Source organism: Aphelocoma coerulescens, chromosome 6 (assembly GCF_041296385.1).
Source record: "Aphelocoma coerulescens isolate FSJ_1873_10779 chromosome 6, UR_Acoe_1.0, whole genome shotgun sequence".
Lineage (NCBI taxonomy): Eukaryota > Metazoa > Chordata > Aves > Passeriformes > Corvidae > Aphelocoma > Aphelocoma coerulescens.
Window position 1 is genome coordinate 3,343,637 of NC_091020.1, and position 24,881 is coordinate 3,368,517.

The 24,881-nt window shown below is 50.8% G+C and overlaps 2 protein-coding genes across 2 annotated transcripts in view; one reads left to right on the forward strand and one right to left on the reverse strand.

Annotated features, from left to right (window-relative positions):
* Window positions 1–2,236, forward strand: part of ADAMTS14 (ADAM metallopeptidase with thrombospondin type 1 motif 14) — a gene marked incomplete at its 5' end in the record, with an annotated part of 29,592 nt that extends 27,356 nt beyond the window's left edge. The window contains 3 exons of the mRNA XM_069020355.1: window positions 248–374; window positions 812–922; window positions 1,468–2,236. Coding sequence (XP_068876456.1) covers window positions 248–374; window positions 812–922; window positions 1,468–1,793 — 564 coding nt within the window. The remainder of the gene's footprint in view (window positions 1–247; window positions 375–811; window positions 923–1,467) is intronic.
* Window positions 2,237–9,107: 6,871 nt separating this feature from the next.
* On the reverse strand, window positions 9,108–20,232 carry LOC138112786 (microsomal triglyceride transfer protein-like). The gene is made up of 18 exons (XM_069020381.1): window positions 20,088–20,232; window positions 18,840–19,021; window positions 18,498–18,641; window positions 17,935–18,042; window positions 17,261–17,377; window positions 16,300–16,439; window positions 16,070–16,223; window positions 15,725–15,882; window positions 15,350–15,515; window positions 14,395–14,502; window positions 14,073–14,285; window positions 13,760–13,974; window positions 13,078–13,175; window positions 12,261–12,382; window positions 11,709–11,936; window positions 11,268–11,392; window positions 10,879–11,049; window positions 9,108–10,608 (listed from the first exon to the last, which is right to left on the reverse strand). Exons 1-18 carry the CDS (start codon window positions 20,152–20,154, stop codon window positions 10,461–10,463), a joined length of 2,664 nt encoding a protein of 887 aa, XP_068876482.1. The 5' UTR covers window positions 20,155–20,232; the 3' UTR covers window positions 9,108–10,460.
* Window positions 20,233–24,881: the final 4,649 nt, after the last annotated feature.

The following is a 24,881-nucleotide window of genomic DNA, read 5'->3' on the forward strand; positions in this document are numbered from 1 at the left end:
CCAAGCCTGGCTTTGAACTCTTCTAGGTATAAGGGTACAAGAGCCACTGATGTTTTCACTGGCTTGCTGAAAATGAGAGAGGGGAGGGAATCCCTGTGCAGAGAGCATGGGGGTTTGGGAGACAGGGAGAGAAACCCCATATGGGAAAGCAATATCCACCTGAGGAATTGTCATCAGCACATCCTGGGGTGGTGGGGGCTGTCCCCATGCCATGTCACTGACTGCCTGTCCGTCTGTCTGGGCGCAGTGCTCGGCGACCTGTGGGGAAGGCGTCCAGCAGCGGCAGGTGGTGTGCAAGGGCAGCGACAGCGGCGCGCGCTGCGAGGGTGACAAGCCGGAGGCCATCCAGGGCTGCCATGTGGCCCTCTGCCCGGGTGAGAGGAGGGAGGAGGAGGAGGTGGCACTGGGATGGGGCACGTGCTGGTGGGGTTCAACCCCCATGAATGCCTCCAGCCCATTGTGGCTTTAGGGGATGCCAGCCGGCAAGGTTGGGTTGAATGCCCCTGATGCTGGTGGCAGTAAAAAAAACTCAAAAGCCAGACAAAATATCTCCTTTCTCTGTTCTCAGCCCCGGCATTGTCTGGTTTTGGGGTTTCTGGCAGTTTGAAGATGCGATGCACTGATGGAGATGGGCACCCTCAAATTTCTCTTGGGTGGGGTTTGAGTGGTTTAAGTGCTGAGCCAACCAGGTGCTCCTTAAGGGATTTAACTTTTAAGGAGAGTCCTTAAAACAAAACAAACCTCCTCCCGAGGTATTTTGAGCGCCCCCAGCCTCCCGTGGCTGCTGGGCATCGTGGTGCTCTCTCCACAGGGAAGCTCTCTGGCATCACTGCCAGTGCTGATGCTGGTGACCACGGCACGACCAAAGGGCAGCGGGTGCCCCAGGATGGAGCCAAAAACCCCGTGAGCAAGATCTCCTCCAGTAAGTGTCCGTGCTTGTGTAAGGGCGGCGCTTCCCAGGATAACCCTCCCGAGGACTTCTGCACCTCCCTGTGGGAAGCGCAGAGGTGGGAGCACATCCAGCAGTGCTCCTGGGGAGTTTTACCCTCCGCTGCTGCGTCCCTGATGCCTCTGCTCCAAAGCCCGTTGCTCCATTGCCATCTTGTGGTGTATGAGGTCCTGCAGTTTCCGTGTTGCACTCCTTTGGCCTCCCGGCTTTTATGCCCTTTCCTTTTTACCTTGGAATTTTTTTAAGTAGGGAGATGGCTTCTGGTTTTTCCCCCTTAGAGTCCTTCATAGCTGGGGCAAGGTGCATCCTGGTTTGGAGCATCCCTTGGTCTTGTTTTTTCTCCAGGCATAGAATCCTTCAGTACTTTGGCTTCATTTTCCAGGTCCCTCTTGCCCGCTTCCTGTGTGGGTAGGCAGCACCCTGAAAGGGTATCTTGTTCCCTTCAGGAATCCCACTGAAGTGGTGCAGGGCTGAGAGCCTAATGCCACCTCATTTTGTGCTGCTCCGTCCCTCTCCAGGGGAGCCTTGCCTCGGGGACAAATCCATCTTCTGCCAGATGGAGGTCCTGGCTCGCTACTGTTCCATCCCTGGATACAACAAGCTCTGCTGCGAATCCTGTGGGAAGAAAGCCTCCTCCACCACTGGCTCACCCCCTGTCACCGGCATTCCCCCGGGAACCACCACTCTCAGCCCTGCTCCGGTGCTCTCCCCCTACCCCACCACCCCGGCTCGGGGGGAACCTGGTGGGGACCCCACTCCGGCACCTGGGATATCCAGCAGTGGTGCTTTTCCAGGGGCGCTGCCATCCCCGAGAGAGCTGGGAAGGGGCCAGGAGGCCAGGTAACCTGCTCGGGACAACCTCCCTGTGGGGCAGGGAAAGCCTTTCTCCCTCTTCCCTCCCTTTCTCCCTTTTTCCTCTCCCCCCAACCTCCAGCAATGGTTTTCATGGGTGGCACTGCCAGGTTTGGAAACGACCCGGCTTCACACCCAGAAATTCCTGGGAAAACCACTCATTTCTCATGATCCTCCTTGCCCTCCCAGCCGTGCCATGGTGCTTTGTAACAGCACCATGGAAAAAAAGGTGGAAAGGAGCAAAAAAAGCTGCGGGTAGACAGGCTGCTTCCTCCCAAGGTGCTAAAAAGATATGGGAGGGGGATGGCTTTAATGTTGCTTTTTCTTTCCCCCTGCTCCAAGCAGCAACACAGGATGTGCTGGAGAGGAGGGTCCTGGCTTGGTGGTTCAGCCCTGAAACTTGGGGATAGCAGTGGGAGGATACTGAGAATCTGGGGGGGCAGGGAAACTGGAGGGAGGCGGTGAGGGGAGGAGAGGGGAAATGTGGGGAAATCCCAAACTGCTGCTCTGGGCTGTCCCTGTTGGGGTAGAGAGTTTGGGAAACATGTCTGGGGGAAGGTGGAACATGACAAGCATAGAGCAGCTCCTGTCCTGGAGGCGGGAGATGGTCCAGGAAATTCCAAAGTGAGCAATAAGAACCACAGGTCAAAGACCAAAAGTTGATGTCAAATGCCTGTCACCTGGGGGTGACTTTTATTTTAGCCAATACTGCCCTTGGTCAGCCTTGAGCTGATACCAATGCCCAGCCTTCCCAGGATCACCAGCCTCATCCCTGCACCCTTGGACACAGTGCCTGTGGGGCAGCAACAGCTTCCAGGGGAAAATGGGAGTGACTGGGAAGTCAGGAGTGGATTTTAGGAGCAGTTACAAGGAGGGGAGAGAGATGAAGATCCATCCTCATCTCATTGCTTGGGAAGGGGAGGAAAGGGGGTGATTAATGCCGTTACAAATTATTGTGCCAAGTACTAAACGTTTGCACAGCACTTTAGGAGCCTTGGGCTGACCCCCCTTGCTGGATGTTGGGCCAGCTCCGAGCACAGGGTTTGCCTTGACAAGTTTCAGTCCTCAAAACCTCCCCAAAATGATGTCCCTGAGGGGGCTGTCATGGTTTTGGTACTTAGGGTACCTCTGGGTGCAGCGGCAGGGGAAGGTGGGCATCTGTGGGGGAGGAGGTTTTAGGAATGGAAAGGTGGAGTCCGAGGAAGGCAAGGCTTGGCAGATAGAGCAGTCTGGCATTGCAAAGTGGGATGTCCTTGGGAGCACATGCATGGTGTGGGTGCATCCGCTGGCCCTGATGGTCCTGCTTCCCCAGTATCCAAGGAGCAGATGTGGCGTCCCTTGGGACAGGGTTTGTAAGCTCTGCAGGAATCCAGGGCTTGCTGGTGAGGTGGCCTGGGGTGGTTTTCCCGGTCTGGCATGGATTGTGACAGGGTTGAGGTACTTGCTGTGACTGAAACAGATGCCAATCCCTCTGCATTCCTGATGTTTTAAGCACTGGACTCTGCAGTGCTCCCCCGGAGATTCCAAACACCCTCCTGCTGCCGAGTCATGGCTGGACGAGCATTTTTCCAACTCCTCTTAAAGCACCTGAGGCTGGAGGTCCTCGGCCTCCTGGGTGCTGCCCTTTGGCATTAGGTGGGCATCCCAAAACATGGAACAAAGCCCCTCATCTGTCTGAGCCATACAACTGGCACACCTCATGGGAGGGGGCATATGGAGGGTGCCTGTGGAGTGCCCAGATCCAGGACATGCAGGTATTGGTACCCACAGGGGATCCTGTGGGGATACCAGGGTGGGATTCATCCCTTGGAATGCTGCCACCACCACCATACCCCTTGCCAGCCCCTCCATGGGAGTGCCAGCATTTATTTATTGTGCCAAAGATAGTGCTTTGTTTACTCTTCAAGGAGCATAAGAAAAAGACCTTCTTCCCCCTCAAAAATGGGCTGGGATGTCCTTCCTCCCAAATTCCCAGCTGTGCCCCTCCCTTCCATGCTGGCCTGGGCATGGGTGCTTTATTGCTTAAGGAATATTTGCAGTGGTTCCCCGCTATGCCTCGGGGGAGAGCTGTGGCTAGGGACTGACCCAGCTCCTTGCACCCATAGCTGGGGTCCCTGGGGGGTGTTTGGGCAGGGGGGCTGCACTGCAGGTCCTGATCCCAACCTTGAGCTGAGAGGTGGGGGAGATCTAAAGCAGGGTGTGATAACCTCCCCCCGACCAGCTGTGGTGCTCTGGGGTGGTGATGGTGCAGGGCTAGCGCCCAGCACTGCCTGTTTCATGGAATCCTGCCATGGTCTGGGTTGGAAGATAACTGTAAAGCTCATCTTGTTCCAGCCCTCCTGCCATGGGCAGGGACACCTTCCACTAGACCAGGTTGTTACAAGCCCCATCCTGGCCTTGAACATTTCCAGGGATGGGGAATTTATTCCAGCTGAAGGCAGGCTGAGGTTAGGTCGCTTTGTCCTGTCTCTGGTCCTGTCTCCAAGAGGAGAGGATGACTCTGGTGCACTGCACCCTCCTAAGCCAGGTGGATGCATGGAGTCTTTCCTGTGCTGTAACCTTGTCCAGTGTTACCATGATGTATAAAGTTTTGTACATACAAGATTCAGAGCTTTTTAACTTTTAATATTTATTAATTTTGTTGGGTTCTGTTTTGTTGGTTTTTTTTTTTTTTTTTTTTTTTTTTTTTTGGAACTCTAACATAATGTAAAAAAATAAAAATAAATCCACATAAAAATCTCTTGCTGTTGATCTGTTTTGGGGATGGGTGTGTGGAGGGGGAAACATGAGCGTGACCCTTGTGCCGTTGTTGAAATGGATTTACTTTGTGTTATTTCAACCCAGTCCCTCCTCTTTACCAGCCAGAATTTTACATTGCTGTTTTGAGGAGGAAGAAAACCTCTAAGTATATACATAAATATATACACAAACATAAATAGTTTAGCCAGTGCAAAAATAAATACTGATGTGTTACTGGTTCAGGTCAAAAAGAGCTCCTGATGCCATGGCCAGATAAAAAATGTAAAGTGGTGAAACCAGGGTAGGCATGAGGCCAGAGAAGAAATGTCAGGCTGTGTTTTGGCAGCCCCTCCTTTTCCTGTTTGATGCCAAAAACCAGCTTCTGCTGCTGGGTTTTTTAGACAATCCCTCATACACGGTTCAGTGTTGCCTCGATTGTCCCAGCTTATGGATGCTCCACTCCATCCTCAAAGCAGAAGCCTGGCGCTGGGAGAAGGGAATGTGTTCTCTGTGCTCGGTATTGTGCTTGGTGGGCGCGTGACTGCTGGTGGCCACGGTGGCAATGAGCAGAGAATCACAGAATACAGAGAATCACAGAATCCTGGAATGCTTTGGGTTGGGAGGGATCTTCAAGCTCCTCTCATTCCAATCCCCCTGCTGCGGGCAGGGGCACCCTCCACTAGACCGAGTTGTTCCAAGCCTGAAGGACGGCACCTGATGGTAGGACCACACTGGCAGACAGCAGCTGGGAACAAGGAATGCTCAAGGACAAGGCAAGCGAGGGGAGGGGCTGGAGGGAATGGCCGGTCTTCCCTCTCGAGGTGCACTCCCTGCCTTGCTTCCTGCGCTTTGCAGGCAGCTGGGAATGAACCCCAGGGCACGGCTGGCAGGGGACACTTGAGTGGTCCCCAGCGCCACTTTATCAAGGACCATGGGGGCAATGGCAAACTGGTGGCGCTTGCATGGGAGGGCGATGAAGACAGCGTGGCTTTGCCCCCAGGATGCGTGTGAGCCGCTTTAAAGCCACGCTCACACAAAATGGTGCTTCCTGTGGAAACTTCGTAGGTGTTGTGGTGGTGAGTGATGCTGCTGTAATCCCTCAAAAAGTGCTTTATTTTCCTCTTTCCTGCTTTACACCCTTTTAAATGTCTCCTGCAGACCTCTGGTGCTCAGAGTGATGGTGGAACCACTACATCTTTTGGCATGAAGTCACTCAGTCCTTCCCCTTGTGTTTTTAGTGGCCCCTCTTAAAAGGTTAAATCAAAACCCTACCAGGGCATTCCTCAAAATCCAGCCAGACTGGATTCCTCTGGATCTTTGCAGTGCCTGCTTTTTCAAGTGCTTTGAAAACCCTGCTTGGATTTTACCATGGAAAAAGCTCTTCCACCTGTACGTTGGATTCTTCCCTTTTACACGACACCACTACAGCTCATCACACCTTCAGGTTTTTAGGCTGCAGCAGCCAAAATATTTGGCCAAGGAGGGATTTTTGGATTTATAAGGGATAGGAGAGACTTCAAGGCTTGCAACTGGTGTGGTTGTGGCTTTTCTTGCTGGGATGGCAGGTTGCATGGGGCTTGGAGCAACTTGGTCTGGTGGAGGATGCCCTGCCTATGGCAGGGGCTGGAATGAGATGGGCTTTAAAGTCCCTTCCAACTCAAACCAGTCAGGGATTCTACAGTTCTGTGAGATGGGGCAGAGCAGGTGCTTGTTCCCATGGGAACTGAGATTATGGCAGCGTCTCTAAACACCTTCTTCACTGCTAATTTTCCTACAGCAAATATTGCATCCCTTCAATACTCACACTCTTGGCCAGGATGGAGTGGGTGGAACAGTTTTCTGGGAAAACTTCAGCTTTCTTTCCCATGGGTTTTGCCAAAGGGTTTTATCCCAGCCCTGGAGCCTTGTTGGCTTGGTTCAGCCATTTCCCAGGTTCCCCCGCCTGACTCACCAGCCCTGACCCTGAGCTTTTCCCCCCAGCTTTTCCTGCAGGGATCATCTCATGGAACAGCTGCTGTGGTTTTGCCCAGCTGTGTCCCATTGCAGCTTCCCAGCTTTCTCCCTGCATTCCTGATTGCTGGGCAGGTTATAACAGCAACCCTGCCAGCTGCTGCTCCTTGGATGCTCCAGACTGATTCCAGGGCACTCTGGCTCTCAGATAAGCATGTGGATGTCCCAGGAAAGCCTTGCAGTGATCCTGGTGTGATGTGTGTGTCCCAAGGCAGCTGCCAGCTCTGCAGTGGAGGTTTGGGATGTGCAGCTGCAGCTTTATGTGAGGTTTGCTGTTACCACAGATCAGTGCTGGGATTTTCACTGCTGCTTTGGTGAGTTATAAACTGGTTGATGATGATGATAATGATGATGATGATGATTTTGTGGAGTCTGGGGAGTCTCTGGGGCCCAGCAGTCAGGAAATACAATTCTTTGTATTGCAGGAAGGAGAGAGCAGAGGCTGATGAGAGCTCTGTCCCAGCACTTTAGAGCTGCCTCTCCACTAAATTCCCGAGGAGAGCTGATCCTCGCCATTCCCTCACTTTCGTGCACTCTTTCTCATGGGAGTTTTGTCTCTGCAGCCAGCTGGAATAGACAGGCAGATAATGTTTGATTTGGTGAGTGGTGTCCATGTGCTCTCCTGAGGGCTGTATGGGATATCCTGGCAACAGGGTGACTTGTCGGGAGAAAGAAAACGTGGGAAACTGCTTGTGCTGGCAAGCCTGGAGGCCAGGAGGGGAAGGCACTGCCACCCAAAGCCCAGGCCAGAAGGGTGAGGGGCTGCCAAGGGTCACCCTGGTCCATCGCAGAGGTCCCTCGACCTCGTGAGCCGCTTGAGGGACATCCCTGGGGGCCGGAGCGGAGGGTTTTGATCCCGACATCTCCATCAGCTCTGCCTGCAGCCGCTGGAGGTCACTGCTGATCTGCAGCTCCACACGGAGAGGCGGCAGGAGCCCTGCTCCACTTGCAAAATTCCTGGGAGATGGAGAGTGGCTGTCCTGGCGGATCTTCACCAGGAGGCACAGCTGGCACGCCAACCCTGCCTGATGGTCCCTTTCCCTTGCTCCTGGATGGAATGACTCTTTGGGAGGATGAGGGAGCTGGGAAAGGGGCTCAGCCTGGAGAAGGAGGCTCGGGGGAACCTTCTGGTTCACCACAACTCTCTGACAGGAGGGGTCAGGCCCTGCTCCCAGGGGACTAGGGACAGGATGAGAGGAAAGGGTTGCAAGCTGTGTGGAGGTTGGAAATAAGGACAAACTTCTTCACGAAGAGGGCTGTCAAGCACTGGAACAGGCTGCTCAGGGCAGTGGTGGAGTCACCATCCCTGCAAGGATAAAATGCATCCAGGTCCAGGTCCCTTTCTGCCTACTTAAAACTGAGGTGACTCCATTCCAGCTCCATGGGCACAATGCCACCTGTACTGGGGATCTGGGGCTGAAAGGTCCCTTCTAGGAGGGTTTGGAGCCATTGCCAAGGAAATGGGTGACTTTACCAAAAGGCCCATGTCCCTTCATTGCCTTTGTTGCTGGAGCATCTAACCAGGACTGGGAAAAAAATCATTGGGAAGGGCTTGGGAAACTTCAGGATTCAGTGGCTCAGCAGGACAGCAAATCTTCCAGCAGCAAAGCAAACTGGTAAAATCCCTATTCAAATGTCCTCACCACGTCCAAGTGGTCTGGAAACACATTTCCAACTCCAATTCCAGCTACAGGACCTGGTCCCTCTGGCAGGACAAGTATCCTTTGGGACTAGTTCAGCTGATTTGGGGTAAATCTCATCTGATTGACAAATCTGCCTTTGTTGATCTCTAGAGGAGGAGAAAGAGGGAAGGAAGCGATGGAAAAAGTCCCAAATGGCAGGTGGATCCCTCTTGGCTTTGTCTGAGGAGCAGACACTGAGATTGAGTTTTCAGGTCAAAATAGTCCCTCACAAACCCCTGTCAGAACAGTGGCAAGATTGGGATTAAGGCTTGTGCAGATGTGTAGGGGAGATAATAGCAACTCATCAGGGTGTAAAACACAGCTGAAATCAGCCCAAATACTGATTCTGAGACTGGGGGAATGGGGAATTACAGGATGCTCCTTTGAGATGGTGAAGCTGGGAAGCAAGTGGGAGCTGCTCTCCGCTCTGCAGAAAGTGATACAGGCTCCCTCCAGCCAGGGTCATGCTGGGATCCTCCTGTTCAGACCCTGCTCAGTCCCGAGGGCTATTACTGTCTGTATCCTTGAGGCCAGCTCCAAGCGACACTGCCCTGGGATCAGCAGAGCCCTGGCGCAGGGGAAGCCCTGATTTTAAGCAGAGTCCTGGATGGCCTCAAATACATTTGCAGGAGTTGGCAGGAGAGGATAAGGCGGCCCCATGGGAACCCTCCGGCAGGGCTGCTGTCAACCCTCGGGGTGCTCCGGGGGGTTTTAGGAGCAGAAGTAGCCCTCGCATTTAGGTATTTAGGGCACCCTAAATACAGACCTAGAAAGCAGGTTCTTGCTGAAAGTGCCTCTCCCTTCTTCCCATCCATGTGTCCAGAAAAGTTAAGAGTCAAACAGACACAATATAAAAATACATGGCATTTATTTCTGTACATAACCAAAGCGCTTGTAATTGGTGTCTCCAGATGGAAAACCAGACCATTTTCATCTGCTGAACCAGGAGACTCAGTGCTAACATTTCAGGCTCATAATTTTAAAAAATGTACTCCATGTCCCTCTTTTCTTTTCTAAAAAGCTTGTTTTATAACGCACACAAAATAAGGGCTAAAAATACTTTCCAAGGCACATCATTATCAGCAAGGAATGGAGAAATGCTGCTTTTTCCTCGCAAGCCTCCCTCCAGTGCTGGAGGTGTTGGGCGGTGGGGGATGGTAACAGTTCAGCTCAGGAGCAGAATGCAAAGCAGGAGGACAATATTTACCCAAAGCTAATTGTAATTCTCATAAATGGTCACCAAAAGAGCCCAAATATCAGCAGGAAAGGGAAGCTGCTGGATCTCTCTGTTGCTGGAATGCTGCCTTCCCACACGTAGGGTGGGGGCAAATCTTATCTCCAGTAAAAGAGCAGGGGAGCTGCTGCCTGGGAGATGAGAGGCCAGAGGCTTCTCCATTAGTACATAAACTTTGGATCAACAATTAAGACATGAGGCTGCAGGCAGAAGTCACCTCTGCTCATGCCCTTGTCGATTTTAATTACAAGGTGTTTTTAATGACATCAGATGATCCTTGCAGCCCTGCCTGTCCTGTAGACACTGGAGTGGGAAGGCACTGGCCACATCCCTGGCAAAAGAGTGTAAATTCCCCCAGGAATACGAGGCTGGCACCAAGCTGAGAGGGAGCTGAGTTGCCTTCGTATGCAAAAGAATGTGAACACCTTCAATTAAGCCAGAAAGAACATGGAATAATTGGCATTTTGTTCTTGCTTCTCTGTTTTTCTCCCTGAGGATTATTCTGGAGTTGCATAAAAAAAATATTAAAAACCATCGCACCTCCTCCAGAAATCAGTTTTTCCATATTCTTGGAAAATTTGGCAGCCACAAAAGCTGTGCATTAAAAGAAGGTCATTTGTTCCCTCCAGCAGGGACTTTCAGCTGGCTGCAAATGTATTCCCTCCTGACAGTTTTGATAAATGGGGAGAAAACATGGCATTTTGGGGTGCAGGCTTGCAGGAGGGTTTCCTGGGCTCTGAGAAGCTCACTCACTTGCAAAATAAGGCAGTTTTTCATAAGGACATGCTTGGTTTCCAGCAAGGCCCTTCCCTATGAAAGGGAGGAGTCCAGGAGGGGGAAATCTCAGCCTTTTGGGGTGTGAGGGCAGATTTGGAGGCAAGGGGTGTGTCTGTCCTTCAGCAGTTCCTCCTGGGGTCCCTTCTGATGTCCTTATTGCAGCATTTTTCTAATTGAAAGGTGGTTGTGGAGGAGAGTCCCAAAGCGCTCTGACTCCTTATTCTTTTTCTGCTGTCAGCAGGAGGTTGCAGACCTTGGAATTGGTTTGGTGCAAGGCAAATTCCCTCCCAGGCACGGTGCCATGCCGGCCTTTCCGAGAGGTGCTGCTCTGGCTCCCAGCAGATTGGGAAACTGTGAAGATTTCTCTGTGGGACAAGGTGACAGCAGGATGGTCAGGAGGCTGTGGTGGTGGTGGACCTCATCCTTCTCCTCCCAGACCAGCCCAGTCACCATCTCCTGATGGTCTATGGATGGTGCTCCCACCCATGTCAGGAACTCGTGGTGCCCTTCCCTCATCCCTACCAATTCGGAGCCAGTAAGTGCAACTATTAATTCTCTCCTCTTCCCAAGAAACCCTCCTTTATCTCAAGCCCATAATGATGTTTCTGCAGGATCTGGTTGTACCCAGGGACTACCTGTACGGGACCTGTTCCTCTCTCAGCTGCAGGCACATGAGCACGGGGCTGCTGGAAAACCTCAGCATGGTGTCAAAGTGGATAGAGGTCTCCACCTCTGTCTGGCTCCTCAGGGTGGCTTGGAGGAAAGAGGAATCTAGTTCTGCCTGGAAATCCATGGTGAGGCTTCCCCTGGAAGAGAGAAGCACATGGGGTCTGGTCACTGAGCATTGGCCTGCGCTGGGCACCAAAAAACTCCAGAAACATCTTGATTGGAGATCTGGCCATGGAAAATGGGTGTTCCTAAGCACCAGGAAAGGCTGGACCCATCAGAAGAAGAGCAGGGGGCTGTGGAAATGCACCCTCACCCCCTGGGTATTCCCATTCCCAGCAGCTTCCCACCCACTGACCTCGCATTGACGCTGGTTTTCAGTTCCTGCTCCCAAATGCTCACATCCATGTCAGCTGAAATATCCAGCCCCAGGCCTCCCTGGAGTCTGACAGTCACCTGGAGGCCAGACTGCAGAGGAATGACCTGGAAGATGGAAAAGGCAGAGCTTCCTGTGAGCAGGCACTGCTCTTGGATGAGTGGCTGACACCAGCAGTGACTTGTGGCTGCTGGGAATGTCTGTCCTAGCCCTGCAGCTGGGCCTGCATGGGAGCAACTGCAGCTACAGGTCTCCCATGGCAGAACAAGCCATCCCACTGCTTTACCAACCCCAAGATACATCTGCCGGTGCCACCTCGCTCTCAGATCTGTACCTGTGGTGCATAACATCCACAGGCTCATTTTATTGGATTCACTGAGACGTGGCATGGAGACAGGTCGCTGCTTCCTCCCCATCCAGTACCTGGTGATGGTCCATCAGCAGGAGGTTCCCTTTGACCACACTGGTGGGCTCTCCGCTGCTCAGCAGCACCTTGGCCATTAGATCTGTGTAGCCCTGGAAGAAGATGATTGGCCGCAACTGGACGTCAAAGAAGGTGGCCGACATCCCAGCCATGAGCTCTGGCTCCTCTTCCCCTTCCGAGAGGTTTTCTCCCATCATTGACTCCATCCCTTGTGCTTCAAAGGTGACCTGGAAGACAGAAGTGGAGGCACTCTTTGGAGCAGGGCATCAGCGATGGAGTGACTTGGATGAGGCATCCAAGTCGTCTCTGAGCACCCCGAGGTATCAGTGTTGCATCCTCTGCTTTTTTGGGGGAGCAGGGGACTCCCTTCTCCACAGCAGGGGTGTCTGGTTCCATACTGGTGATTTGGGAATTTGCCTGTTTCTGATACAGGACATGCTGAATGTGGAGGTGAAGCACCACAAGGGGGTTAAGAGGGGACACAGGGACAGCAGTGGCACCACTGGGTCAGTGTTGTCACCGCCTCCCCCCAGCCCCTCTCCCGCTGGCACCTGAGCTGCACGAAGCCGCTGGCCGTGGCTGAGCAGGGAGAAGTTGGAGACGCTCTTCCTCAGGAATCCACCCTCCAAAAACAGTAGATCCAGCCCGAAAGTGGAAATCAGGTCCTGGGTGACTGAAAGGCAAAGAGATGCCCATGAGCACCCCTGGGTGTCTGATGGAAGGGGGGTTGTTACAGGATGATCTTTAAGGTCCCTTCCAACCCAGACATATGGTACCATTCTGCATCTTCTCCTTCCCTTCTTGCAATACTCAAAGAATTTAGCATTGCAAGGTTGGGTTTTTTTCTCCCTGGCTTTTCCACCTTCACTGACCCTCTGTGAGGCCAGACTGAGGTAATTTGAAGAGGGACAGAAATGAGAGCTGAGGGATGAAGAATTAAGTACATATTTAGGAAGTGCTGCTTTTTGTACTCTCTGAAGTTTGATTCTTTCTTTTAAATTCAGTACAAGAATCCTCCTCTTTGAAGATCTTATTAAAAATACGAAAGGAACTGAGGAATGGAGTGAAATATCTTGACTTACCAGGGAAAGCACAGAAACTCCCACCAACAATCTACTGTTGGTTTCATCTCCAGCTGAAGTTCCTCTTTCAAGTTAGCAGGATTTGGGAAAAGTATGTGTTAGAGAAGGGTGTGTTCATATCTCAGGTGGTGGCAGCCAGCTGATGCTGGAGGACATTCTCAGAAACCTCTCTGAGATTTTGGGGCATTCTATAGGCCTGAATCCTCTTCTGGAAGCTGCCTTTTCCTACCAACCCCTCCTTTAACTCTCTGAGGGGACATGGGATCAGTGTCCTCTGTGCTGTCACCTGTCACAGGTCCTGAGAAAGAAGAGGAGATGCCGACTTTAGAGAAGAAATTGTAATTATTTATCCGCGGGTCTCCCATGATGTCTTTCATTATGTTCCTGGAAAAGAGAGGGAAAGGATGTGTCAGCACTGGGAGGAAGGAAAGGGAAAAGGTCAGTGGTCACTACAGAAGGAAATACAGTTTGCCAAAGTATTTCTCATGGTTGCTGGCTGCCCAGAGTAGTGTGAGCAAAAAATGAAAGCATCAGACATGGGCTACCCTGGAATTTCCCTTTCCTATGGCTTATTAGGATAAACCAGGCAGACATCTTTGTGCAGTTTTTACTTAGCCCTGCAAAATGTGAGTGCTTGGTTTATTTTGTGCAGACAGGAAGATTAATGCAGGTACAAATTGTGTACTGCCCTGAGAGCCAGAGCTTCAGCCTCCAAGGACTCAGCCAAAACCACAAGCCTGGGTCCCACTGCCATGAGGCAGGATGACAAGGAATGTCAGGTTTTGCCTGGCTATATGGCATCGGCATCCCTTTTGTTACTCCAGGAATACCCAGGCAGCCCCCAGGAAGTGATGCTAGCACATTTTAAAGACACGTTGGTCCAAAACCCACAGCTGGATTGTGGAGGAGGAGGAGAAAAAGGTGATATAGAGCAGAGGGAAAAATGCAGCCATCCCCTCCAGCCCCACCTTGCCAGGTGGTGGTGGTCACGCAGGCTGTTCTGGACTTTGAGCAGCAGGAACGTGGCCATCTCTGTCTCCATCTCGCTGGTGGCCAGCAAGATGTTGATGACATCCATGGGCAAGGGGTGGTTATCCAGGAGGATTTCTGCAGCGGCCAGGCGACAGGTTTTGTCATAACTCTTCCTCTTCTGGTGGAAAATCCTCCTCATCACTCGCTTCACCTGATGAGAAGGGATAATTGAAAGAGTGCAAATGCATCCCAGCAGCTTGGCTTTGAGTGGGGAGGGGAGCACCAAGCCTCGGCAACTTCCTTTCCTACCTTGCTGGAGATGTGGGGAACAGGGAATCGCTGCAGGGCAGAGGTGGCCGCGGCAGTGACAGCAGTGGGACCGTCCTCGGCGTGGTCCAGGAGAGTGGGGATGGTCTCGGGGAGCATCGCATTCCCCAGGGCCAGCAGGTAAATGACCACCTCGGGCTCCTCCTCGGCACCTCTGAGCCCCCTGAGGATGGTTTCCACCCCACGCTCCACCACCTGCTCGGGATTTGCAGAAGGAGAGGGAGGTGGGGGACAGGAGATATTCTGGGCACCCCTGGAACTGGGTCCCAAAAAACCAAGTGTGAGGGATTGCAGAGGGACCCACCTGCAGCCCACAGAGCTTCTGCTGGCACAGCTTGCCCACCAGAGAGCCCACAGCAACTACCCCTGTCTCCCAGGTCTCAGGCGACAGCTGCTTCTCATCCAGCTTGTCCTGGGCATCAAGAAAGGGGTAATAGGAAGCAGGAAAAAAGAAATGAGGAGAAAAAAAGAGAAGGAGTATGCTTTATCTCTTATCTCAAAGTGTTTCTTAAGCAAGTAAGGAAAAACTAGTTCTTTCCTGCCTTGAAGGTGATGCCTTAGGTTTTAACTTTTATATTTTTCAAATTCTGCACTGCTTAGTGTGTAACTCTGAAGTTAGCCTTTTGACTTCTGCTCTCTCGTGCCAGGCAGACATAACAAAGCCTCTCCAGGCTTTGTCTCCAAGGGCACCCAGACTGTCCTAGTCTCAAAAAGGATAAACCAAAGAGCCTCTAAGGGGGGCAAGCGGAGGGGAAATTAAACTGAAGCTTTAATTGGAGAATTAACCCTGATATGCAAATGAACCAAACCTATAAAAGTGTGAAGAACTTGTGACCTGCCGTCCATCTTGGGGTCCATCTGGGCAATGGCCTCTGGCTCCCCAGGGGTACCTTTGAAGGCCTTTCAAATAAACACCTGCTTTTATTCCCTTACTCCTGTCCAGTCGCTGTTTCTAGGAGGCCTCTTAAGGCATCAAAGGAGGCCATGCATGATTTAATTGGATAAAATGCTGTGGCTCTAAATTAAGATTTTATTATCTCTAATGCACTGATGTAAAACATTTTCTGCTGAATTCTTTTCCTCTGAGGAGCATCTACTCCCACCACCTGTGTCCCGTTAAATGCACATAAAACAATCCCATGAGCAGGAAAATCAATTTCTGCAGAAACATTTTCCTTTTTCCATGGTGTTTTCCTTTTTCCCTTTTCCCATCCCAGATGCAGGACCCTCTGGGAAGAGAGAGAGATGTCCACACTTACTAATATGAGATGGAGAAGCTCTCCAGAAGGCCGGGGAGAGAAAGCTGCTGTGTAGAGAAATTTCTCCACGAGGGACTTGGGCTCCTTGCTGAAATCCAGGAAGTCTGACAGTGCTGCCAAGGAAGCCACCGATTGTGCGGCCACCGCTGCCTCCACGAGGAAGGGGCTGGAGCAGGAAGAGGGAACTCATCAGTGGCATGGCCCACAAAAAACATGCAGTGCTTGGACAGGACGGGCATTAGGAAAGCCAGAGAACACTGTCACTAGTCAGGATGGCTGCCTGGACCAGGGATGGTGCCTGGAGCAGCACCAAATGATCCCAGTTGTCTTGTCCAGTGCTCAGAATTTTGGAGAGAGGATTCCAGGGATTCTCACCGCATCTCCTCGGGCACTCTCCTCAGCAGCTGCAGGACATCCCTCTTCTTGGCGCTGCGCAGCATCTGGATGAACCTCTGGAACTGCCAGGTTGTTGCCACCCTCGAGGTGTCTGTTTTGACTCTCTGTCTGTCAAAAGCCTTCAGGAAGGCTCTCAGCTGCAAAGGTGAGGTTGTTAGGTGGGATTTAGCCTCTTTTCCCCTGTTACCACAGGATACATTTTACACCAAAGCAGCAGTAATGAGCCCCTCCAAAAGCACCACTGGGTTTTAACCCCAAATCCTACAAGTGCCCAGCTTGGGGGAGAGCCTCTGGTGAGTTTTGGGGGTTGGTAGCATCACTGACCGATGGGCAGTGGGTGCAGACTCTCCTGAAGGGCAGGCTGGTCATGACCAGGGGCTGGGGCCGTGCATCTGTGCCAGCCAGCACATCCTCAAGGCTTTGTCCAGACACCTCTGCTGGCCCGGGCATTGCAGGAGACACCAGCTGGAGCTGCTGCCTGTGAAGGGAGAAACAGTCAATAGAAAGTTTTGTGATTTACATCCCTTGTGCTCATGGTTGGGATCATCGCTCACCTTGAACTGATTTTGATGCCAGAGCGGGATCTCAGGGCTGGAGCCACCACGTGGCTTTCCTCTGCCAGGACCGACTGGAGGAGGTTGCCTTTCACCACATACTGGCTTCTGCTGGAGGGCTGCCACTCAACTCCAAAAATCTTGGGAAAGGAAAGGCAAGGAGAAAAAAATGAAACCTTTTTCTCCCTTCCCCTTTCCCTGGGAGATTTCTCTTTCCATTAGCAGAAAAAGAACTTTCCAGTCCACAAAGTCACCTACTTCACTTGCAAAATGTAGGAAAGGAAAATCCAGAAGACCCCACCTTCTTCCCAGATGTGGGAGAAGGCAACACCAGGTGAGGACGACGGCAAGGGGATGCTCTCATTGTGGTTGATGCAGGTAGACAGAGTGGTGACACAGGGACTTGCATGACAAGGTGGTGTTGAGACCCCTGCCAGGGCCTATGGGGTCTCCATGGGGATGTCCATTTTTATATTGAATTCAGTAGAATTTTTATATTTTAAAAAACCTTAAATTTTGGTTGTGGCAGGTATAACTGCATTAAGATCCACAGGATTTCATCTGTGTATGTCAGGGCTAAACGCAGGCTACTGCTTTAAGCAAAACCAGAGTCCTGTCAAACTAACCCCCAGTCTGATGAGTCTGAGACCCAGAAAACATCCCTGTATCTCCACCTTCCCAGCAGGATCAGCTGACAGGTCAGAAGTGATAACAAGGGTGTGGGTGGGATGACCCAGAGCACCTTTACTGCTCCTACCCACCTTGACACCACAAGATCCTCCTGAGGGATGTTGGTGCATCCCACTTTGAGGATGGGTCTAAGAGTCCCATCCCAAGCTGGTGCAGAAGGCTGAAGCCAGCTGGGAATGGGAATCCAAGCCCACCTGCCAAAAGATTTTAGGGATGGCCCTGCTGTACTCAAGATGAGCTGAACCCCCCACAGTGAGAGCAATGGACTTGCTTTGTTTGTGGAGGTGAATCCAGACTTTGGCGTTGAGCAGCTGAGAAGATCTTTGGTTTTGGTGATGGAATGGTTGGACACAGTGTAGGTGACTTGGCAGCTTCCAGAGGCATCTTCCTGAAACACAAAGGGGCGTGACCATGGGTATTAAATGATCTGTGGAGAGGACAGACAGAAAGGCCAACCTAACAAATAGAAAAGCATCAAAAATCTAGAAAGTGGGCCACATCGGGGGGGGTGGTGGGGGTGGTGTTGGATAGCTCCAAGTCCATCTGGGCATCTTTGCAAACTCAGGCTGACACCAGCAGCAGCAGCATCTCTGTGACTGCTTTTGGGGTTCTGAGGTTATTTCATGTTGTTCACAGGTCATTCCAGCTGGCAAAGCAAATCCTGCTTAGCAGGAATGCCGTTCCTACTGTCAAGGGAAAGGCTATGGTTTTGTAAGGGTGCCTATTGCTGAATATTAGGTTATTTCATTTTAAGTCTTCTTAAAAGACTTATTGCCTTTCCAATAGTCACCCTTGCTCACAGCCTGGTTGGAGCAGCAGAGCCCATGTTGTTTATCTTGAATTTTGCCTCCTCTGCCAAAGCTCATGGGCTGGCTAGGCTCCAGGACCAGCTCTCCTGGCACATCCCTGGATTTTGGGCAGATGTGGCCCCAGCTCTGGACCTACCTCCACTGTGGTGCCAGCATGGGGCTGAAGCTGGAACAGACTGATGATGCCTCGTTTCAGGTTGGAGATCAGGATGTTTTCCGCTTCATTCCCATAGAAAGCTTTGACCTGGGGGGGGGAAGGAGGTGTTGCCTGGCTGAGGGGATGTCTCTGTGGTCCTTGAAGGCTCTCTGCTGCCTTCCCTGACAAAAGGGAACCTGAGAACACCCTGTAGACACCTGAGGAATTTTCTCAAGGAGGACTTTATCCCTCAACAGCATGAGGTCTGTGGATGCAAGCCCACAAAATTTCCATTTCCTTCCCACCCGTAGAGGAGAAGGTCAGAAGAGAGCTTATATCCCATGGCTAGGACTGAAGAGCTTTTAACATGGGATTCAGCTGAGTCCTTTTGGACAATGGGACTCCATGTAGGGTCCTGCATTGGCCACTCTGTCCAGTTCCTGCTGCTCTGAAATTGGAGGCGGAGCAGGAGCTCCTATGGGCTTCATTGCCCAGAATATTTAGGATGAGGACAGGAGTGCTTTGCAGAGGGCATGAACAAGCCCAGGAGGTGTCCAGCTGACCTTCCCACTGTTCCAGGAGACGAACACTGGCTGCTGGAACTCTGCCTGTGCCTCCTGGCTCAGTGCAATCTCTACAGGGGGACCTCTGCTGCTGTCCTGGTTCCTCTCCTCTTCTGGCTGGTGTTGGGCCTTCAGGTTGTGGATCTGCAACAGCAGAAGATGGCAGAAAGAAGTGACCAAGTGTGTCTGCTCTAAAGGTGGTGTGTATTTTACCTGCAGGCGATGGATTTGGTCAGAGAGGTCATTTTTCAGCTGGCATGGGCTAGAAAGGGAAGGGGTTGCAGCTCCTGGGGTGTTGCCAGCAGGAATACCCAGCTGTGATGGCTGTACTGTCCCACCCACCTGCACCTGGAGCAGCTCTTCCCTGCCTTGGTCCCTCCAGAGCCGGTGCAGATGGATCAATGCCTCAGCCTGCAGCCGGGCTCCCCACGGGGATGGTGTGGATGTGTGGTCCAGCTGGACATGCAGCGTGTACCGGTACTGATACAGGGTCCTGGGCTGGAAAGAGAGTGGCTGCAAATTCCCTGTGGAAAGATGGAAATGTTGAAGGTAAGCAGTCATGGATCTCCTCCACTTCCTGCACCTGGCAACTTCTATCCTAGAGGGCACCTGGGCTTGCAGGGGTGCTCATGACCTGTGCATCACTTGACCTCCTGGGACTGGAAGTCTAGCTGATGGGAAGGTTTGCACGGGGAATTACTTGTGCCCGTGGTTTAGATATTTGGGTGTTCTCCGGGCTGACAGCTGATTCCTGCTCGTGTTTCCAGCCCTGCCTTAAAAATGATGGCTCGAGCAGGGTCTCCGCTTGGGGACTTCAGGACTTTTAGAAATGCCAAAGAAACGCACTTTAATCCTAAAGGGAAGTTTCCTGAGCATGCCCACAGACAGGAGGGATTTCTCCAGTGCCTTTTTAGCACTGGGCATTAACTGGGGCACGGTCAACCTTCTTAGGGGAGAAAAGAAACTGAATTATTCATATTCTGAGTTTTCCATCAGAACTTCTAACTCTTAATTAAATTACTGACTTTGTGCTAAGGCAAAATGAAGTTGGTGGGACATCTTTAGATCAAAACACCCTGCTTCAGCCTTATTTCTCCAAAATTATTCTGAGTCCCTTCTCTTGCTTGTATACAAGTGTGATGAAGGGAGAAGGGTTGCCTTTGCTGTGACAAACCAGTCAAATCTATTTTCTGAAGTCACTTGAAATTCTCTTGCAAATTTGACACACTTGCTGGGCTTCTGAAATGTTTTGTAGCTTTGTTGCTTTTAACAACAAATGAATCAATGGAAATCCAGCTCAGTCCCTGGGGCTTTCCTCTGTGAGACAGACTGAAGAGTTTGTATAGTTCTGCACTGTGTGCAGTTTAAAAAGCTCCAGCTCTCTGGTTTTCCTCACCCCCAGGAAGGACTGCCACAATCCCCAAAATTTCCCTGCCTCAGGACATGCTCGTGCTGCTTGCAGTTTACCAGTCCCTGTTCCCTGCTTGGCTGTAGACCAGGAGGATAAGTGCTGGGATGAGCATCTCACCTCTCCAGGCATCCAGACCCCGTTGTGTCCCTGAACCCAAATCAGCCCAAAGTCTCCCTTACCTTTTGCTGATCTCAGGAAGGAAAAGCAAAGCAGGCAAAAGCATGCCCAAAATGCCTGTGGATTCATGGTGGGCTCTGGGAGCTGGGCAGGAGACAGGGAAGGAAGGGGGGTGGGAGAGAGGGACTGTACAACAAAAGTGGGCAAGATAAGGAGTGTCAGACGATGGGGCCCGACCTTCTCCCTATCCCCGCCTTACCCGAGAAAAGGCAAATAATTAAACCTTTGTACCAACCCGCAGCAGCCACGGAGGGTTTGGAAATCAGCTGAGGTTTGCCAAAGGCCAGCAAGAAGGGAGGAAAACTGGGAAAAAAAACCTGCCAGAAGCATTGCAGGGCGGAGAAGTTGCAAGTTTGTCTTGATTTGGGAGGAGGATGCTCAGAAAGCTGCTCTGTCCTTTGGTGATCTCTCTCTCATGCGATAGAAGAAAATTCCTTTCAAAAGAAAAGACCCAGAAGGGGGAAGGGGGGTAAACAGCTTTTCCATCCTTTTAGTTGGAGACTGGGATTTGCAGCTCGGAGGCTCATGTTACTTAAAGGGCCAGGCTGGAGGGGACGGGGAGCTCGTGGGTGGGACTGTGAGCACTGTTACCCCCAGAAAGAAACGGGAAAAGGGCTTAGGAGAGCCATTTCTAAATCTCTTGGCCCACTAACCGTACAGTTTTGGTTGGGGTTTTTTTGTTTTGTTTTGTTTTGGTTTTTTTTAATGCATGAACCTTGTGATTACTGAGTTTAATTGTTTTCTAAAGACACCAAAGTGGTGGTGATGCAGCTCAGGGTCCTGGGAAGGCTTTTTGCTAAAAACAATGGGGGAGCGGGGGCAGGGGTGGGGCACTTCAGGTGTCACTCTGGAAGTGATCTACATATTACAGTGGGACCAAACCCCCAAGACTTTGGAGTTTTGGCATTTTCGAGGGCACCTTTTCCAGCTCTGCATCACCACTGGGCTTTTGGGCCACTGCTGTGATCAGAAAATCAGGGCAGATCCAGCTGAGAGCAACCTGGGGAAACTCCAGTTATAAGTTTCCCATATGTGGTGTCTTCACTTGGTCTTCTAGTGGTCTTTATGGACAAATACCCCATATTTATCTTTAAAAATTTTCTTCTCTTTAGTATTTTCATCTGGCTTTTATAGAATCGTAGAATGGTTTGAGTTGGAAGGGACCTTAAAGATCATTTTCTTACAACCCCCTGTCATGGGCAGGGCAGCCCATGGCCCAGAGAAGCTGTGGCTGCCCCTGGATCCCTGGAAGTTTCCAAGGTCAGGTTGGATGGGGCTTGGAGCAACCTGGGATAGTGGAAGGTGTCCCTGCCCATGGCAGGGGGGTGGAAATGGATGATTTTTGAGGTTCCTTCCAACACAAACCATTCTATGGCTCTGGGAGATTTGTGCTCTGCAGTGCAATGTGAGAGCAAAGCATACCAGAGGATGAAAGTCCTGCTGAACACAGAAATTTTTAGTTCTTTATTCAGGGTGGGGAAAAATGAGATATTTCAGAGTGAAGTGGTTGTGGAGAGTCTAAGCCCTGAAGGCAAGGTCCTGGAATGTTTGCTGGCTGCAACTCAATACAATACCTGGAGAGGAAAGGCAAACAGAAATAGGCTGTGAAAAAAAACCTGCTGATAAGGAGGCCACAAAGTGGAACTGAACTTTGGCAGCTGGGTTATTTAGGCTCAGTTACCAAGACTTTCCAGGACTAGGATACAGAAAACTGGGAGAAAACCTGGTTTCTCTTTCTCCAAACATGCTTCTTCCTTCTGTCTCTGGGAGAGTCTGTGAAAAAGAGTAAAGCAGAAGAAACCAGAGGGAGTTATAAGACTTTGTGAAGCATTCTTCCCGAATCCATCTGGGGTTGCCGTGCTCTTGGAAAGATGCCTTATGGAACTTTGGACACCTATGGACAGATGCATGGTCCTAAAATCAGTGCTGCTGGAATCTTGGGTGCTCTTCCAGCCCCTTGTGTATCACCCAAAGAAAATGCCATTTCCCATTTCTATCCAGTGGTGGGACCCAGTGGCTGGCTGCTGGATCACCATGGCGGGGGATTCCAGCTGCAGGGCCTGATGTGGCAGCTCCAAAACCCATGGGCAGAGCAGAGCAGGGGCGGTCAGTGTGCCCAGGTCACTGTGCCCAGGTCAGAGAGCCACGTAGGCACCTTGCCAGCGAGGTGTAACGTCAGCATGGACTTTGGCAAAGGGTGACCAGCCTGCCCACAGGGTGAACTCTTCTGGATGGAAGCAGGATGAAAGCAACAGGGACTGTTGCATCAAAGCCTGCAAACATCAATTTTCTTCTCTCCTAAATGACCTTCAGCTCCAGAAGTGTCGTCTCCCCTCCCCTCCCCCCCCCCCCCCCCCCCCCGCATCTTTTCCTGCCTTGTCACTCTCTTTTTGCCATTGTAGTGGTAGGGAAAGCAGTGACTCTGCCAACAAGCTCCATCAATCCTTCCCTCTAAGAGAAAAACTGAAGGGGGATGAGCATTTCCCACATAATTGTACTGGTGGCACCCAAAAGTTTCCAAAATCCCTGAACAGAGAGATTTCCTGGGGCTGTGTGGGACATACTGGTCAAGAGACCCCAGGTGTGTCCAATGAGCACCTGAGGGCCCTAATGTGCTTTAATGACCCTAATGAGCCTCACCTGTGGTCTCCACCCAAGCCCATGGCTAGGGAGCCTATTTAAGCTCAGCCTGGAAAGTAGACCGGTTTTTTAGGCTATGTTATAGTCTTGGTTTTTGTTCTGTTTCTGCTGGTTCTGGATGGACCCAAAGCTCTTCTGTGCCCTGGCTGCCCTGGAGAGTGTTGATGGAGATTTTTGTGAGGACCCAGCCTCAAATTCTTCTAAAGAGGCCCTGTTGGGGAGCAATGCTGTGCAAATACCCTGGTTTTCCTACAAGACAAACAGTGAAGGAGATGATTTCTGTTCCTGCAAAGCAGCCAATCACCTGCCCTGTGAGCAAGGGCAGGAAAGTGTATTGATGGGTGCTTGTGTTAACTGGTTAAAAACCAGACAATTTTAAGAGAGAAAAAGAAAAGGAAAAGGTTAATTATGCTCAGTTAATTTTGTGTTTTTAAAGGTTTGGAGCTATTTTATTTGTGATTTTTTTTAATATATGTACAAGTCTGGTTTTGAACCAGATCTATCTATCTATCTATCTATCTATCTATCTATCTATCTATCTATCTATCTATCTATCTATCTATCTATTTTTTAAGCCAGCTCACCTAAGCTGGGTCTGTAAGCCAGAAATGCCCCCATCCCAGTCTGTATTTTTAGGCAGTTGCTTAGGAATTTTCTACGCAAGCACATAGATTGTGCTGCCTATGGATTTTGTGGAGGAAAACAGTCTACGCCAGGGCTGAGGCTGTTGTGAGATGTATAAAAAGAGCTACTCCCCACCAGCCCCGTGGAGAGGCAAGGCACTGTCTGTGTGCTTTGTGTTTTATTGTCTGGAGGTTGCCAGGCTGCGTTTTACAGGACAGCCTCCTTTTTGTCCTCCTTTTTTTTTTTTTTTTTTCCTTTTCTCTGCCTGAAACAAGTTTTGAAAAAACCCCTGGCTTGGCCGGCTCCTTATGAGCTGTTGGTTGCTCAGGAGATTGGGTCGGGGAAAGGAGGAGAGTCCAAACACAGCGAAGTGGTAGGAGCTGGGTTTGCATCTCAATCTAAGGCATCTCAAAGCCTGATAAGCTGGAAAGAAGACTTTGCTGTGTTAATGCACAAATATATTTTTGTGCAATTTTTTGAAATTAGGGCTGGGATCAACCTGGGGAGATTGTCTGGCCCAGTTTGGTTGTCTGCCCTGCTTTGCCATGAGGAATGGATGCCTGACCTCTTGCAGAGAGTGCTGCTGATAGATTTCTCAGTTTCTATAGTGAATTTATCCCAGTACTTTGCTGCTATAAAGAAATGTCCTCTTGCTGCAATTTCCCCCTATTACCTTTAAACCCAGCCCCAGGCGAGTTAGAATTTAGTCCTTTTTCCTCAGCTGCCTCCCTATTTCCTTCCTCTCTCACCTTCCAGGTCCTGTTTTCCAGACCTTGTTTTCCCCGCCCTCCCTACCCCTCCCGCAGTGCTCCATCCTCTCCCTGCACAGTTCATTCCTTTGTAATCACAACTGCTAAGGAAACCTTTCTAATCTTGTCAATTGGCAATGCAACTGCTTTTAAATTCTGTTTTAAAATAGGTTTTGAAGTCAGGCTCTGCCCTTGCTACTGATTTGAATTCTTGACTGAGTAAGTTATTGGTGCTTAAGAAGCCCTTTGTTGCTTTAAAGCCTTTCTCCAAGGGTCAGAGAATAACACTGACAGGGAGTGAAGGAGCACTGCCCAGTAGTTGCTTAGAAAGGGAGTGTGTTAAACCAGGTTTCTTTAAAAGCAGTTTTGAGTAAGTGAAATTCAGGCACTTGAATTACTTTGGGAAATGGTCCATTTAGGATAGGTCCACACTGACAGAAGCTGTTTCTCTGAGGTCAGTACATCCTTTGATCAGTGCAGGGCCTTCCCCTCAAGAAGTGCATGAGCCAAGCCCAGTAAGGTAGAGGAAAAGACAGACACAAGTTCAGCTTAGAAAGCTGCACAGGTGAAATCCCATGGATGTGCCTGGAGCATGGCCCTCCCCAGCAGCTTTTCTTACAGTTAAATTCTTAAAAAAGCTAAAAGCTGATGCTCAGTACTTTGGGATCTGGCTCAAAACTGCGGAGAGGATAAACTCCCTTACTGGAACTCAGGCAGTGGAGTGCCCACAAGCCAGCAGCCAGATTGCTTCTTGTTCAGCTTAAATTCAATGGGTCAGGTTGT